General features: G+C 39.1%; 1 protein-coding gene across 5 annotated transcripts in view; it reads left to right on the top strand.

Annotated features, from left to right (window-relative positions):
• POPDC3 (popeye domain cAMP effector 3) overlaps window positions 1-18449 on the top strand; it is a 36897-nt gene extending 18448 nt beyond the window's left edge. For 4 of the 5 annotated variants that reach the window (XM_081943708.1, XM_081943707.1, XM_081943706.1 and 1 more), the window contains exons 2-4: window positions 6157-6797; window positions 9691-9799; window positions 13536-18449. In XM_081943708.1, the coding sequence (XP_081799834.1) occupies window positions 6307-6797; window positions 9691-9799; window positions 13536-13811 (876 nt within the window). In that variant the 5' untranslated portion in view covers window positions 6157-6306 and the 3' untranslated portion in view covers window positions 13812-18449. The remainder of the gene's footprint in view (window positions 1-6156; window positions 6798-9690; window positions 9800-13535) is intronic. The other variant, XR_014174572.1, reaches the window with a different exon arrangement.
• Window positions 18450-18824: the final 375 nt, after the last annotated feature.

The following is an 18824-nucleotide window of genomic DNA, read 5'->3' as shown; positions in this document are numbered from 1 at the left end:
ATCTGCATATAAAAGTTATGCGGTTACAGTTCCTTGTCTGCTCTGAATACCATTTTGATTTTTTTTCCTTCTGGAAATTTTTGAGGTTTAAAATGCTTAATTAAACCTATAAAAAAAGAAATGATTTTGAGATATTTTGCTTACATTTGTAAATGTTTTAACATACTTAATGAGAATTTGCTTCCATCTGAATGGAACCTGATATTTTGGAGTGTTGACTCAAAGTACCTATTTTTTTAATTGCAATTTTTTAAAAAGCTGTTCTTCTTCCCTCCCTCTTTTACACCTGAGTGCATTTTTAAATGCTTATGAGTCAAGGTGCTCTACCCTATGATATTTTGTTTGTTTGATGTTTGTTTGTTTGCAACACAAGTTGTCCCTTTTGGAAATTTACTCATCTTATTGCAAAAGTGTTTCAATTATACAGGCAGTGGGAATGTCATGTTCCATGAAATTTACATCATCTGCCTTCTGCAATAATGTTTGGATTTCCACACTTGGACAGAATGGGTGAGATTCCACAATATGAGACTAAAGATATGTCTGTAAAGAACTGTATTCTTGGCCTCCCTTTTTTTTTTACCTCAGAAACAAAGGACTGCTAGCTCAAACCATAACTCTTGAATTGGCTGCTGGTGATTGCCTCCTGATAAAACCTGACATGAAGAAAACACTTAGCCAAGCCTGGGACAGACTACCAAGACTGACTGACCACTCTTACCAGCAAGCCAAACCTAATGCCATCCAGCAGACATGAAAAAGGACCCTGAGATGAAGTAAAGATCAAAAGACTCTTCAATTCCCAGAAGACAGCTGTAAAGACTACTGGGGAGGGTGGAAATTGACTGTAAAGTTTTCTTTCTTTGCCTCCTTCACAGAAATTTATTGTAAGGTTTTCTTTCCTGTCTCATTTATATTGTAATCAGTTGAATGTATTCATGAAAGAATTGTATTTGAGAACGGCTAGCACAGCAAGATCTGAACACCTTAGATTTCTATCTAGTGGGAGGGAAATTTTATCCAAAATGTCTGTATTTTCTGTATTGTAGAAGCAGCTACACATACAGAGAGAGAGAGAGAGAGACCGACCCCATTCAGACTTAGATTGAAACTATCTCTTCCACACAAAGCTTCTGATAGGTTGATTTTTTCCATGACAAAAAAAGCCTAAGCAGTGATATCTCCCTTTTAATTCCATGGGTGATGGTCAATTCCCCTCAGGCAATTCCCCCACTTGAAGAGTAGCAGAAAGGATCTTCAAAACTCGAACCCTGACTGTGACTCAAAAAAAAATGATGCTGCCCAGTTGCCCAGTAAAGCAGGACATGTTGCACTGGTGGTCTCGTGAGTAGGAGTCCCTGGGCTCATTGTGTGTAATTTTTTAAAAAAATACTAAATAGCTTGGATTGCACACTAGCTAAACTCAATTTGGCCTCACTAAAATAAGAGCTAGGGCAGGTTCAAGAACCATCCCTTTGAAATGGGCAGCCTGTAACTTAAAGGAAAAGCATGGCTGTGAAGAATGTTGGGATTTCTGCTTGCTTGAAACCTGTCTGGAAGCTCACATAAAGTGATATCTGATACTAATTGACATGGAAAATTGGATATTGTAAATTTCTTTCCAGAAATTGTGTCCTAGTTGCTAGACCTTCATGGTTGAAAGCCCTCTGGGAGCCACTGAAGGGATCCTTCTGCTGTCTCTCTCAATGCCTTTCTATCAGAAAAATTAAATCTCCCTGATTTGACCAATTTTTATCTTTTGTCAGGAACATGTGCATTCCACTCACATGTTTTGAAAAAAAAAAGGAGGGATTGTGGAAAGTTATTACCCAGCCCTCTCCCAGAAAAATGAAATATCCCAGGAAATATTGAAAAGCAGAATATTACATTTCCCTGGATGTGAAAAGGAAGAAGCATGTTTAAAGTGAGAATAGCTCCTTGTAGCTTCCTGCCATCCCCCTTTGTCAATGAGCCATTAAAGCCTGAGCTAGTCCACTTTACATAATAAAGAGTTCTCCCCTTCAGCTCCAGAGTGATGGGATTAAGGCATGATAATATTGCCCCTTTACCAACTCGCCACATGGCATCTGGGAACTCAACCAAACCTGGATTCAAAACACAGCCTAGAGAGTTGCTCCTGCATGGCCTCATGGGAATCTGACAACTAATCAGAAGACAAGCTCAAGATCAAAGGCCAGAGAGGGCATAAAATCAGGGACTCAGCATCTCAGCCTTCCCTTCTCTTCTTCTTCCCAACATTGAAGCATGTGATCACCTTTTCTGTTCAGGACTCAAGCCATCTGGTCCTGTCCACCATTAAAACCATCTTTCCAAGCAGCCGCCATTTCTCCAGTGTCTTTTTCCCCACTTGGAACTGAACCCAGAAGGACATTTCTTTCAACAGATGGATTAGAAATAAAAGTAAAGACCTCAGTGGCTTGTCTAGTTCTTGTGAGGAAGAAAACATGCTCTGCTCTTTTGTTATTTCTGGTCTCTGTTTTCATTATAGTTCAAAACTGTATTTTCTTATTGTAATAATTTGAAGAAACTCAGATATCTAGTATTGAACTTGTCTCTAATCAAGATCCGCATGACATGTGGAGGAAAATTTGAGTGGTTCATTCTAAATTATATCAATATATATGTATAGGGATCATCAGACATAACATAAAGCTGAGATTCAGGAATGATAGGTTTATTTAAAAACTGATGTACTCATTAGATTATTTATAATATGGCAGTTATATGTAATTTTGAATGTTAAATTGCAATATCATAAGCTACTTGAAATTCTACTCAGTTTCAAAAATGTTTTTCTATTCAATTAGAGTAATGTAAGCATAAAACTATATAACAGCAATCTGCATAATTAATTTAGATATAGTACTACATTCTGAACACTTCGCATTTATATCCACATCCATGACTGTTCATTTGAAAGAGTGATTCAGCTTGACACGCCTTACTTATGGGTAATCGTATTTAGGGCAGAACTGTGAAAATATTAGAAGCATGAACTATAATAATCTAAATATGAATTAAATTGCTATTAAAATAGAATTTGCTTAGTCCTTGAAAATAGGAGGTTATATCTACAAATGGTCACCTAGAACAGAGATGTTATTTTGGCAAGTAAGAGGCCCTGATCTTAACGAAAGATTCTGGGTGGTGAGATCCACAGTACTTATCAGTTCCTCTTTTCCTTGCAATCTTCTATGCTCTTCAAAATCTGTTTTAGATAATTGGAACAGTAGGGGATATGGTGCTGTAGCTCTAGAAGGAGGTGAACATTAGGGGAAAAATAGTGTCTATCCCTTTTTCCATTAGGGTGCTTCTGAATAGAAAACCGCACAAGAAGCTGTAGGAAGTTATCACCCAGCCCTCTCCCAGAAAAATGAAATATCCTAGTAAATATTGAAAAGGCAGAATAGTTCTCTGGATCTGAAAAGAAACATATTATAAAGACAGAATAGCTCCCTGCCTATCCCCCTTTGTCAATGAGCCATTAAAGCCTGAGCTAGTTCACTTTACGTAATAAAGAGTTCTCCCCTTCAGTTCCAAGGTGATGGGATTAAGGCAGTGCTTCTCAATTATTTTCTGTCATGCCCCCCCTAGGAAGAAGAAAACATTTCGCCCCCCCCCCGCGACTGTAAATAGTATAATTTGTCTATAAAATTGTTATAAGTACACCTCTGCATAACATAGCACACCGGTCTTTCCTCGTCTCCCACCGTAGTCACATGCTTTCTTTCCTCTTTCCCTCTTACTTGTCTATCCTTCCTTCCACCCTCCCTTCCTCCTTCCCTTCCTTCCTGCCTCCCTTCCAGTTCCCTCCTTCCTCTTTCCCCCTGCCTGCCTGCCTTCTTTCCTCTTTCCCTATCCTCCTATCCTTCCTTTCTCCCTCCCTCCTTCCCTGCCTCCCTTCCAGTTCCATTCTTCCCTCCTTCCTTCTGCCTCCTTCCTGCCTGCTTGCCTTCTTTCCTCTTTCCCTCTTGCTTGTCTATCCTTACTCCCTCCTCCCTTTCTTCCCTCCCTCCCTGCCAGCAGCTCCTCCAGCATCCCAGCTGGAAGCAGCAGCACACCAGGGGCGAAGGGGTGGCGGTGGCAAGATCGGGCGACCGCCGCCCCTTTGTCCCTTCCCCAACAGCGGCTGTTGCGCTTCCGCTTCCAGACGGAATCCTGGCGGTGGAGCTGCTGGCGGGGAGGCGAGCTACCTGCATAAAGACGCCGCCGAGGGCATGGCAGAATATATCCCGGCTTGAAGTGGCAGCGCTGGGGACTGCTCAGAGACTCATCAGAGCCGCGGGCTGGAGCTGTGCAAAAAGTCTGCTTGGGCTGGGGTTGGGGGAGGGAGGGAAGCCTGGGACAGCCATGCTTCCCTCCCTCCCACCCCCGCCCGAGCAGGCTTCTTGCACAGCTCCAGCCTGCGGCTCCAATGAAAATCCACAGTCCGAAGTGCTGCCACTTCCAGGCGGGATATATTATGCCTCGCCCACGCCGCCGCCGTTGCACCCAGATGGAAAGGGAGCCTTCGCGCCCCCCTTTACGGAGCCTCGCGCCCCCCCAGGGGGGCGCGCCCCACTATTTGAGAACCGCTGGATTAAGGCATGATAATATTGGTCCTTTACCCAACTCACCACATGGCATCTGAGAACTCAACCAAACCTGGATTCAAAACGCAGCCTAGAGAGTTGCTCCTGCATGGCCTCATGGGAGTCTGACAACCAATCAGAATACAAGATCAAGATCAAAGGCCAGAGGGGGCATAAAACCAGGGACTCAGCTTCTCTCCCTTCTCTTCTCTTTTTCTCCACCAACATTGAAGCATGTGATCACTTTTTCTGTTCAGGACTCAAGCCATGTGGTCCTGTCCACCATTAAAACCATCTTTTCAAGCAGCCTCCATGTCTCCAGTGTCTTTTTCCACACTTGGAGCCGAACCCAGAAGGACATTTCTTCCAACAAAGCATTCCTGTGAATATAAAAAACCTGGATTTAAATGTTTCACTTTATGCAAGCATTTGAGAGCTAGTTTTGTCTAGTGCAGGGGTGTCAAACTCAATTTCATTGAGGAGCACATCAGGGTTGTGTTTGATCTCAGGGGGCCAGGGGGGGCATGGCCAGCTCAACGGCACTTGTGTCAGGGGCACTTTGTTGGCCTGAGCACTTTGCCAGTGAAAATGACTCCTGAGCTCAGTTTTCAGCTGCAACAGCTTCCTTCAACCCTCTGCCAGCAAAAACAGAATTCAGGAGGACCACTCTTGGCCCTCCTCATCTCTGTTTTTTCTGCCAGAGGCACTGCAGACATAATGTCAGCATTCCAAATACCATGCATGAAATCAATCAGAGACCAAGGCAGAATCATCCTTAAAGTTCCAATTTAATCATACAGGCATGTTGGCATTGTGCTATGGAATTCCAACTCTGATCTTCTTCCTGGAATTCCACCCAGTTGAAAGTTCATGATCTTATCCCCACACCCCATAATCCATCATATGTTCCAATCATCATCTTCCATGCTGGCATCTACACCCCTCTGCCTCCGGTCAGGTGTCGGGGTGCGGAGACAAAAGATGACCTTGAGCTTCTAGAAAAGAATGACAACAATACATTCCACAATCCTACTCCTTTCTATTCCCCCCTACCAACTACTACACTAATGAAACAGCATAGGAAAATATTAGAAAGTGTGGCAGGTCAAAGATCCTAAAAGAAACATAACTACAGGCCTGACAGATTTGCTGTTTCCGGGGTGGCCTCATGGGTCAGATCTAAGCACCCCCCACAGGTCAGATTCGGCCCCTGGACCTTGAATTTGACACCCTGGTCTAGTGGTTAAGGCACCAGGCTAGAAACCAGGAGAGTGACAGTTCTAGTCCTGCTTAGGCACGAAAGCTATTCAGGTGACTTCGAGCCAGTCTTTTTCTCTTAGCCCAGATCTCTGGCTGAGGTGACAATCTGTTGGTCAATTCCTGTCATGACCAACGAATCAACATTCAGCTGTTCTGAAAAGTGGATCCTGCAACTTTGTGAAAATATTAGGAAAATACCTTTAAGTATGCAAATATTTTGTTGGTGTTGTCTCTCCCCCTCCCCGCCCTTCCCTGCGTCTTTGTGATGTTGTACATCTCTCACTCTCCTCTTTTTTTTTCCTAGACAAAGAAGATGTGAAAGTAATAAGAATCAATGTGGAAGAGTATGGATTTCTAAAGAGACAAACTACCCTGGTGCCTGAATGTTTATAGCAGCTCTTCAGGACAGAAAATGCAAAACTACAGAGACAGTGATTAATTTGATATTGCAGCCATGGAAGACAACTCAAGCTTTTGGGACAGCTTGGTATTTTCACACCCAATCTGCATGAACTGGAAGTCAGAAACCGAAGGATCGATCTATCATTTAGCTAGCATTTTGTTTGTGGTTGGCTTTATGGGCGGAAGTGGCTTTTTTGGCCTGCTCTATATTTTCTTTCTGCTGGGGCTGGGTTTTCTCTGCTCATCTGTGTGGTCATGGCTACATGTCTGTGCAGCTGACATTTTCTCATGGAATTTTATCCTGTTTGTGATCTGCTTCGTACAGTTTATTTATGTAACCTACCAAATACGGAGTGTTGCTTTTGACAAAGAATTTCAGGAGCTTTACAATGCTTTGTTCCAGCCTTTGGGGATCTCCTTGCCTGTTTTTAGAAAAATTGTCCTTTGCTGTGGTGGAGAAGTTATTACACTAGAGAAGGAGCATTGTTATGCCATGCAAGGCAAAACTCCAATTGACAAGCTCTCCTTACTTTTGTCAGGAAGGTTTGTATTATGTTTATCTCTCCTTCTTTCTTTACAAACAAAAGGTTGAAGAATGCCAGATCTTTGGCCTCCTTGGCATTGTTTCAACCTGTTCAAAATGAACAGAGTGTGTTTAATGTTTTGACAGTTTAATACTAAGTGTAAACAACGTTCCTAGGTCAACAAGCTGCTGTAGTGGTTTAAAACAAATCAGACCATGGATATGTAAGAAAGCATTAATTGTGGCAGGATTTATCTTCTTGAGAAAAACTCCTTTTTTCTTTAGCATTGGAAAAGTTTAAGGATACTGAAAACAAAAAACTGAAGGTCAAAACTTTGGATAGGTTTCCTAGGACTTAGAATGTTGTATATTCAGTGTTTATCATTTTTCACTGGCTAATCCCTTTTAAAATTGTTGTATCTGCCCTGCCAGCCCCTATTTCTGCTGTTTGTGTTGTGTTTTGTTTAATTTGAATAATTCTCAAAACAAAAAAAATTGGATTTCTTCTCAAAATATATCTGGAACTTTAAGACCAGCACTTATTCTTGGAACATATTCTATATGTTTCACGTGAGGGCTGTATTCATTTTAATCTCCTAAATTTCATTAAAGAGTGCTACATTTTCAGATCAGTTATTGCAGCAACATTTCATTTATCCCAATTTCATTTCTTTCTTTCATCCATGTTCTGGAACATTGGAGAAATTACAGGTCGAATGTAAAAGTTATTTTCATGTGCCCTTGTTTTGTACCAAAATCAGAGTGGGGATCATCTTTGGATTAGCTGAGTATTGAATCTTTTCAAATAATTGATTAATAATTTTTGTTTTTAATTGGTTCATAAAAGAGACAAAGTAGAATAGAAGATAGACCAATAGACCTGAAATACATCTGCAAATTTTTTTAAAAAATTCTGAATTCCCTAACCATGGTGCTGGTTAAAAAACAGCCACACTCGCCTTTCCAAATTACATCATTAAAATGGGGAAAAAAAGTTTGGTATAGTGAAAAGGGTACATAATTTAGCTCATATACCCTGTTTTCCCGAAAATAAAACCTTCCCGGATAATAAGCCCAACCAGGCTTTTGAGTGTATGCGCTAAAATAAGCCCTCCCCCCCAAAATGAGCCCTCCCCAAAAATATTGCAACACAGCAGCAGCCATGAGGTGACCATGCTCACCGCCTCTTGCACCTCAAACATAATATGATCTCCCCGAAAATAAGGCCAAGCGCTTATTTCAGGGGTCAAAAGAAAATAAGACCCTATCTTATTTTTGGGGAAACACGGCAGTTAGTGCAAATGATATCCCCAACTTCACACTTTTTGTATCAAAGTGGTAAACATGAGAATATTAAGGTCAGGTTAGTTTATGTGTCATAAACCCTGAAGGCTTACAATGTACCCTTACCCTGCCTGTACCAGAATAAGTGTGATTTATGTATGGCCAGAGACAGTAAAGGTCTTAATTTTTGAAACAGATTTGAGTTTGATGGGGTACAACTCTATTTTACAGAGTGCGTGTATGAATAAACAGGATCTGGGTGCAGTTGTGAAATATCCATAGTCCAGCCATCTGTTTCCAATAGTGGTGGGAAACATTTAACAGTTCTACAAGTTTAACAGAAGGAATTTAACTTATTTCCAATGTACAGGTAATCTGGTCACCAAACATTGATAATTTTATTTAGGATGATATCTATAAACCCTCAACAAGATTACTCTATCTGAATTTGAATTATTGTAATTTCCCATTTCTTATTCACAGAAATTCTGTGAATTCTACATAATGGATAATCCATGTAGCACATTACAGATAGAAAATCCTTGACAGCTTCTAGCCATTTTCATTGTTCCTCTATGGCATTTTTATCTTTCTGGCACTGCAGTGACAAGCCAGGCTTATCTCACAAAACGAATGTCTTTGAAACTCTGTAAAAATTTTTTTGCCATGATTTCTATTTTGTACCTTTGCTGTTGTTTATTTCTCTCTGAGTTTGTGCTTTTCTTGAATACTTAGTGCAGGGATCCTCAAACTACAACCCGCAGAAGCCATTAATCCAGCCCACGAGGGACCACGGCTGCCCCATCCATATTGCCTCACCTACTCATTGCCCCCCCCTTCTGAAGAGCGAGGAGGCCAAAAACGGGATGTGCAGAGGCCTCAGGAGGCCAAAAATGAGCTCATTTTTGGGGGGCAGAGTGGTTCTGGAGGCAGAGGAGGCCAAAAATGGGCCCGTTTTTGGGCTCCCCAGCCTCCAGAGAGGGAGGGGGAGAGGGAGACGTACACCCCTCCCCCCAAGGCAACCACATCCCTTCACTAACCTGCTTTCCACCCCCAGGAGTATAACAAATTAATTTCATTTGTGTGTATTGTTTAATGGACTACTAAATTGGCCACACCCACCCAGTCAAATGACCACCCAGCCACACCCACCATTACATGACCACCTAGCCACGCCCAGCCAGTCATATGACCACCTAGCCATCCCCACCCACCCAGTCCGGCCCCTCAACAATCTTGAGGGATCGCAAATTGGCCCCCTGTTTAAAAAGTTTGAGGATCCCTGGCTTACTGGATAATTTCCAAGGACATTCAAGAATATTAAGAAGATGTGACTTGGTATTGTTTTCCGGGGTTGGGGGCGGGGGATTTGCATCAGAAATTGCCACTCCATATGTTTTTCCTAGTATGAACTGAAAGCCTATAAATAAATGTATTTTATTTCTAAATGCATATAGATATTAAGCATAAAAATGATGGTCTTCCAATATAAGACAAAATCTTTAATGCCACTGACATGGCATAAATTACTCAAAATTTAAACATTCTTCACTCCTGTACATAAACCTAGGCATCGGTTTACTTTTCCTTTGCTGGCACTTATTAACACAAATTGATCTGTTTTATTAGAGTTAGCGTGACGGTGGATGGGGAATTTCTGCATTATATTTTCCCTCTTCAATTTCTGGATTCACCTGAATGGGATTCACTAAGACCCACCGAAGATGGCATTTTTCAGGTAGGGAACTTCTGTGACTATGAGATAAAACTCTCCTTTTCCAGAACTGAACCACAGATACTCCAGGAAATACCCAATTTAGGATTAAGACCTAGCTCTAAGAATTTGTATTACCATCACTTTTTTTTGAAGAAGGAGCCAAATGCTAGGATAATTAATGAAAATGCCAGCAGAGTAAAGTATGTGAAAGTTTAAGCAAAATATTAGTTCAGTAATTTTGAAAAAGAAACACTTTCTGGGTTGGCTTTTCCACACATTTTCTTTTCTACTTGCCACTTGAATTAGCAGCTAATGCTGACAACGGAAGTCATAGTTTTCTAATTAATAGAATATTCAGAATCTAGAGTGACTTGCAGTGCCAGAAAAACCACTTTTCTAGTATTAGGGCTGCTTTAAGTTAGGACCATTTGTTTAGCAATCTTTTGAAGTTCAAGAGCACTGAACAAAAGGACTTATGACCAGTGTCCGGAGTTAAGGACACTGAAATACCCCTGCAGGCACATGATCAAAATTGAGTGCTTGTTAGCTTACTCATACTTAGTACCACAGGGGTGCTTCAACTCCGCCCCTATTTACCACCCTCCCCATCTACGCCCTTTTCGCCCCTGCCTTACATGTCACACAAGCTGACATTTACCATCTCATTGCTTCTGTTGCTGACCAAACATGCCTGGCCTGACCTTTTGTCAGGCATCTGCTGGCCACAAAGGCTTTCTTGCCAATGTTACAGCTTTCTCACAAATGGAATGGGACAACTCACTATGGCCAACTCGATGCGGTCAACTCTGTGGAACAAGTCGCGTGGAACAATTCCATGCATTCCATTCCACTGTTTCTTCTACAGTATTTCCATTTTTGTCAATGGAAATAATGTTGAAGAAAGTGGTGGATAACATTTATTGCATTGTTTTAACCTGCACGCATTGTTCTGCAGCAAGTTGGCCATGGCGAGTTGTCCTAGACCCCTCACAAGACCTGGGGAAGATGAGTTCACATTGTTTACTTGCAAAAGACCAGGGCAGGCACATCTCATGAACATCAGGAGCAAGAAGATGGTGGAGGTCAGCTGGAACAGCTGAATGCACAGGGGCCTTGAGTCAGAATGGTGAGGGCATCCACAATTGCTACCAAGGCTCTGAGCCATGTTGTTGCAGCTTGTCGGGACAAAGTAGTTTTGTGTCATGCCACTGGACCAGTCTGGTGGCTGAAGCTTTATGCTGTGGGTCAGGGACTTCTTGCAGCCTCAGTGCACCATGCAGTCCCTTGGCCATCCTGTAGCCATTGGCTCCAAAGCCACATGATTCTGGGACTGCTTGCTGCCCCAAAGGGCAGGTACAGGGTGGCCAAAAGGATAGAAATGAAGGAGAGGAGGCAGTTAGGAGCTGAAAGAGAGGCAGTCCCATATCTGAGGCTCAGGGCTAGTAGGGATCAAACCTGGAAAGCCTTGGATAGAGGTAGATCCTAACAACCTGTTGACTTTGCTTACTGAAGGGACTGGAGAATGCTGGGATTATTGTTACCAAGTGATGTGGGCATGTGATGACATACTTTGCTATCACAGCACTCAGCAATGTAAATTCCAGTCCCAATTGTGACCATAAATACTGATTCCAAAAGGAATGTTTTCAAAGCTTTCCTTAGTTATTCTTTTGATGTTATTTTCTAATCTTATATAAATGGAAAAAGGTCTATTATTTGCAGTCTCTATAACATATTCTCCTTATCACTAGGCATACATAGCATGCTTTAGATTGTAGGGATGACTGTCACATTTCAATTTATAAGACTGCAGGAGATGTGACATGTATTCATGTCAGATAGTTCCTGGTTCGAATATATGTCTTATCTGTCTGTCTGTCTGTCTGTCTCTCCCTCCCTCCCTCTCTCCCTCCTTCCCTCCCCCTCTCTCTCTTTCTGTGTGGGTGTGTGGGTACATGCACGCATACACGTTCAAGTCAGTGTTGACTCCTGCCAACTCGCTGGATCGTCTCAAGTTTTTGTTCCATGGTTTTCATTAGTAGTTTGCCATTGCCCTCTTCTTAGGGCTGAGGGAGAGTGATTGGGTCATGGTCACTTAGCTGGCTTCATGCCTAAGGCAGGAACAGAATTCAGAGTTTCTAGTTGGGTGAATTAACCGCTTTATCAGTCTGGCCCTGATTTGAATAGCAATGCTTAATTCAAAAATGAAACGGCGAATTGTTTTTTCATGGTTTCATTCCTATTTGTAGGAATGTTTGCAGAAATTTAAAATGAGTGATCATGCCTCTCTTCCCTAACAGCTATGTTGCGTCATGCAACAATAGCATTTTGTTTCAATGCCATTTAACAGGTATAATGAAGCCATCTAAGATGGTGTTTAAGTTAACTGGCAGACCACTTTTCCTAATACTGATTTGGGAATAGGATAAGACTATAAGGGGAGACCTTATTGGGTATATCAGGACATGTTGATGATCATTCAGGAATTTCAAGTAAGGGGGCTTTTTCTTGAGTGGCGCCTACTCTTTAGAGTTTCTTTCTTCAGATGCTTACTGTAATAATATTTTCTACTTCAGTCCATTCATCTAGGTTATGTATAGATGAGTTTGAATATATTCTTTCATAAACCACATAGCTCTACAGTACTTCCATACAGACATCCTTCAGGGGGGATTAAAACGATTGTTTTTATAAGTTTAATTGCTGATTTTTTATTGCTTAATTTTCTTTTGTGTATATTTTTCTTGATATGGTAAAGGAAGTGTTATATAACAAGATATATATGTAAAAATTAGTCTTCCACCTGAGTGAACCAAGTGCTCCTTTTTGCTGCTTAGGTGTGGCCCCATCTGCCATTGTTGCACCATATGTTTGAGTGAAGAGCTTCCTCAGAATGTTCCTTTAGATTCAGACTCAAAAAACAACTTGGTCTGTGAAGACTTTTTGGCACCCGGCCTTAGTTCCATGCCATTCTGCCTAGGGTGGGAAATGTCCACTGACAACACTTGTTATTGGACATGAGGCAAAAGTAAGGGAGCCAAGGAAAATTTAAAACATTGACCAATGGAAAAAACAAAGCATGGAATAAAAATCTAAACAATTTTTTTCAGTACCTAGGGAGTATTTTGCTGATAATTTTCTGTATATGATCATAAGGAATTTCTATAATGCTGGATCAAGTAACTAAATCCATGTATATGAAACGGGAAAAACTGCATGTGTCTTTTCTTCCTTTCTTGCTTGCATTTCCTTCCCCTTTCTCTTTTGCTTTCATGTTTTGGCTTTTTAGCTCCTTATGTCAGTGGCTTGTCCTCTGGTAGCAGTGTAAGTAGAACAAACACAATAAACCTTCATTTTAATGGCTCATTTGAGGAGAAGAGCTGTCTGCAAAATTCAGCATGAATTCTGTGTTTACCAGAAGTACTGTTCTTTTAATAGAATGCCCAAATTAAGGATATACCTCTTCTGGATAAACTTGTCTTTGAAAAAGAAATACAATAAAGAAAGGTAGCTTTTGCACTTGGATAACTTATCCAGTAAGAGAAATATATTTGTAGCAAAGAATGCTATAAATGGAGAAGAGTTAGAATGAAAGTCAGGAATAAACCATTTTGCAATTTTCATTGATAAGACAATAAAAGAAAAGGAAGAGTCTTTATTTTTGTTTCGTTTTTTATTTTGGGTTTTTTAAGCACAATGTTAAAAATATCAATTTCTCTTTTTTCCCTTTCCCTATATTCGGGAATATGTCTTTCAGGTAACCCTTACAGCCGAAACAGATTGTCATTATGTGGCGTGGAGGAGAAAACAATTGTATTTACTCTTTGCAAAACACCGATTCATCTCACGTCTGTTTTCAATCCTGATTGGAAATGATATTGCTGATAAACTCTATGCATTGAACGACAGAGTGAGCCAAGGGAAAGGATTTCGATATGATATTCGGCTACCAAATTACTATCATGTATCAGCACCTAACACACCCCCAAAAAAATCTGCAGACCATTTTCAGAACAATTCAAGACAACAGTAAAATTAAAGACAATATACTTCTGACAACAAAATGACATACTTTTGCCTTCTTACCACCATTAAATGGTGAAATGTACTATGACGGTATCATGTGAAGACTCTCAAAAAGGAAACTTTTAAAATAAAAATCATTTTCTTTCCTAGCAGATAATCTAGTGGGGTGCTTCACACTGTTTAGAACCAGCAGATTGTACACATAGATTGTGTGTTATGCAGATTCACTTCTGTTGACTTGTTCTGCTCATCTTATTACTTTGGGAGACTAGGGGCAGATATGAATCATCATTTGATAACAACTTCTTGTAATTGTACTTTCTTTTTGGTTTTCAAAAACTTCATTTGCATAGAACTTTTCTTCCTGCTTATTAAGATCTCCTTGTCATCATGAATTATGCAAGCGATTTTATCATGAAGAAGAGCAACAAATAAGCCATCTTTTCAAAAGAACCTTGGTTCACTTGTGCATAATTACAATGCATAAACTTGGCCTACAGATTTACAGTAATGACCCATGTGACAAACAATTGAACAACCCGTGAAGCTGAAAGAAGACTTGGCATTTTCGTCCTTTCTATCATAAACTGATGCTTTTGGATGTACAACAAAAGACATAAATATTACTATTTAGAATTCAAAAAGTGCATCAATCACTTTAAATGTTGCAATTTATGTAGCATAAAAATGTTGCATTATTTAAATAGCACAGAAGGCAACTACAGTATCTTGATGGATGGGGACTACGGTATATATTTTAAGAACGGTGAAAATGCTATGGGAAAGGAATTATTTCTTAAAGGGCAAAAACGGGGAGGGGGGGGTTTGTCCTCTCATCAAAAAGAAATTGAGAGTTTCCAAGCACTCTTAAACTAAGGCCACTCCAGTGAACTGAAATAAAGGCAATAAATGCACCAACGACTATATAAAAACTCAAACTCACATATATACAAACAATCAGTCTCCTTTCCTTTGTTCCAACATATCACACTAACCTCAGAAACATGGAAACCTATCTAGAAATCCTATAAATCACAATATTACTTGTATCAGAAGAGTTTGAAATTTATAACAGGAATCACGAGCATGTTTTTCATCTCAGATTTTGAATCTAGGCAATAGAACTGTATTCTTCAAGAGGTTTATCACATAATAAAATTCTGTTATTCTAGAAAGGTCTAGTGTTGATAATCCCAGGTATTGACAGATAAGCACTCAAATTGAAAGGCTATGGTAACTGACTTAAAATATTCATCCTCATAACTTAAAATTCTATATTTATTGAAAGCTACTGGTCCAACAAGAAAGAAGAGCACAGGAGATAAGAACTTTAAGTGTACATAAGAATATAAGCAGTGCCTCTAGATCAGTGGCAGTCAACCTGGTCCTTACCCCCCACTAGTGGGCGTTCCACCTTTCATGGTGGGCGGTAGGGGTTTGCTATAACTCTGCTTTCCCTACATTATAAATCACCATTACTGTGGAACCGGTGGACGGTTAGAAAATTTTACTACTAACAGAGATACAGAAGTGGGCGGTAGGTATAAAAAGGTTTTTTATCCCTGCTCTAGATCAAACTAACCATCTAGTCCAGCAGTCTATTTTCACAGTGGCCAAGCCACTGCACAAGAAAGTCCATTAGTCTTCCTGTAGGTAGTCTCAGTGGAGCCATGCTGCTACCAAAGCCTTTAATCCCGTGAACTTCTATGAATTGGTCCAATCTTTTGAGGCAAGCCAGGCAGATTGCCAGCGCATCTCACTGTAGCAAATTCCAAATTATGCTTTATATTTTTTTTAAAAAACTATTTCTGATTCTTCCAGGGCTCAGTTTGAGTGAATTCTGCTTCTAGAATTTGGGGTAAGAGAAAATAGCTTCTTGTCTACTTCATCTGCACCATGCATAATTGTGTATACCTCAATCGTGTTGCCTCAACTGGGACCAAAAATACCAGCTGAGATTTTAGATTTATTCAACGTTTGGGGAGTATTATCAAGTCCTTCATTCTTCATAAGTTGGCCAATGTTGATTTTTTTTAGACAGCAATACTAGTTTATTATGCCATTTTAAATGCAAAAACAACTAGAAAAATAATAACAGTAACAATTGCTAACACATGGCCATTATATAGAAGATGCTTAATCTTACCCATTTTTCAGGATTGAGTAATGTCCTTGAGCCTGGTTGGTTTTTTGCAGACATTTCATTACCCAAATGTAACATCATCATTGCTAGTACAAAGATTAGAGAGCACCAAGGACCCCTAATTTTAACCCTGAGTTACAAATATTCTCCTTTATTAACATTGGCTGTATTGTATAATCTGGGAATTAACCTTTCTTTTCTTTCGCACTAACTTATACAAAGCTGTTCTATTTTTAGGAATAGTATAAGAAAAATGTATAATTCTTTGCTCTTCAAAGTCCAACCTGTATTATAATGTTGTTTCTGTGGAGGGGTCAACTAGGACAAATGCCATTATTTTTAAAATGGTGTTCAAATCCCAGAAAGATTTGAGCAATAGATTTTGAACTCTATGCTGTGAAAGATTCCAGAATCTAGTTATCTGGCACTTTGCTTGATCTGATTCTTGGCTAACCACACATTTGTGTTTTCCATTTATTTTATTTAGTAGATTAGTAATGGTGTGTTACTTTTCCATTTTGGATTTATTCTGGTCTGTCACTACATTGTTTCTTTCTAGAAACAGACATTATAGGACAATTCATTGAAACCAAATATATTAGATTCAATTAGCAGTAGTTGCAATATTGATAATAAAGAAACACAATGAATTTGGAGTGAAATATTAGTAGACTGTTATCTTATATTTTTGTTGCTTATACTCAGGGGAAGCTTAGAAAATGATAATTTTATATATAAAAACTTTAAAAGAATTGAAACAATTTATATTTTCTATGCTAAATGTACTTGTCTAATATTGTACAGATATGTACTTTACAAATAATTAAATTTTAGTAGAAACATGTATTTTCCTAGCATTTCAGAATAGCTTGATCTTATGGAATGGCAGAAGGTTTTAGAAATAGTTTTTAGTAATTTGAAAATGCATTAAATATGTTGCTACCATCAGGTATATTTAATAGAAATGTATACATAAAAGCTTTTATATGTTCAGCAATCCTATAAATATTCTGCATCCACTTTATTGTCCATGCAAATACATACATATATGAGATTCTAAAATGTAATTGTTTAATTTCAAGATAAACCTTACGGTTTGTGAAGAATGTCTTTTTTTTTTGTAAATTTTTTTAAATTGGTTTTACAGAAAATTTCAGGAAAGGGGATGGTGGATGAAGTTACAAATTTTGACAGCTACATTATGCAGGAAATGGCACTCCCCCCCAATTCTCACAACTTTCACTTATTAATACATTAAGTATTCACTACTTAGCAATATTTTGACAGCATATTTTTACCTTATATCTTCAAATAATTTCAATCTATTTTATATCAAATAGAAAAAATTCTCTGTATTAGCAATTGCATTATTTTTCTAATTCACTTTTGTGATCTAAGTTTTCTCGGTGTTGCCTCTTCTCCCCCCTCCAGCAAGGCTCCGGCACCTCCCATGTCTTGTGTATCCCGTGTGGTGTCATCGGTTTTATCTAGGAGCACTTTGTTTTTTTCCATGAAGACCTCCGCCTCCATGGTTGTGTTAATTCTAACTCTAGTGTCCTCCCAGAATATCAACATACCTTCTGGGAGAAGCCACCTGAACCAAATCCCTTTCTGGTATAATTTCTTCGCTAACGACGAATATTTTTTTCTTTTATCTCTAACTTTCTTTGGGATTTGTTTCAGGATGGCTATCTCTCTATCCTTGTATTTTAACACTTGCCCCCTTTGTGCACTCAGAATCTCATCTCTTGTAGTCTTTCTAAGAATGTCTAATGTACTGACATTAACATCTAGCACATGTATGTAGAAGGAATCTGTAGATCTATCATGCCTATAGATATGGAGGCATATGAACAAGAGACTGCTGCTTGTTTAGCTTTCCCCCAAATATTGCAAATGTGCCTGTAAATACACAGGGCAGGTGGGAGGAGAGAAACATTCAGCCACAATAGTGAAGCAAAGGAGTTAAGTGAAAATACTGTTTATTCTGTGTTATTACACACTTGGTGTTATAAAGTAAATTAATATTTTCATCTTTTACTAAAGGACTACACAAAAAAGATAAACAGCATGCTCAAAAAAACCTATAAATGGCAACTTGGCTTTTCATTAATGAAATACAGTGATCCTTTCCATGGACAAGTTATTTGTGATATTCAATAAATATTGTATTCCCTCTGATGTAGATTACTATTTTAATAGGTTACCTCCCTGCTGTTATCTTTATAAGCTTTGATAATTAATGGAAAAATAGGAATAATTATTAAATGTGTATGAATAACAGATTATTATTAATGTTTATTCTAAAATACATCACCTATTTCAATCAGCTGGCCTGGCACTTTCTTAGTTTTACCTCCCGGGATTCATTTATTTTAATTGGGTTTGGGGTTTTAATAGGCTTTTAACGTATTATATTTATTATTCTATTACAGTCTCACAACCTCCTTCACCTACGTATTTAATTATTTAACTGTTTATGTATGTATTTTACAACGTATTTTAGTGACTGTACACCGCCCCGAGTCCTCTCCGGGAGAGGGGGCGGTCTATAAGTGTGAATAATAAATAAATAAATAATAAATATCCTACTTTTTATACAAGCTTCAAAGTTTATTATTTTAATGCAAAAGGCATGATGAAAAATGCAAACAAGCAGTTAAGGTAAAATACATTTAGGGCAATCTGCTGCACAGGAAGAATATGAAAAAATCTAGATTTTGTTATATAAACAATTTAGAGAGATATGGGAGGAAAGTATAATAACAAAGGGTGTATGCGTCAACCAAGATCTGGTCTGAATTCAAAATATGAAAAGCATGATTCAGTTTGATTTGAATCTATTGGAAGACAATATATGTAACTTAGAGTTGAACT

This window comes from Natrix helvetica (genome assembly GCF_964273705.1).
Source record: "Natrix helvetica genome assembly, chromosome: 2".
NCBI classification, from domain to species: domain Eukaryota; kingdom Metazoa; phylum Chordata; class Lepidosauria; order Squamata; family Natricidae; genus Natrix; species Natrix helvetica.
This window is presented reverse-complemented; position numbering and strand designations above follow the sequence as displayed.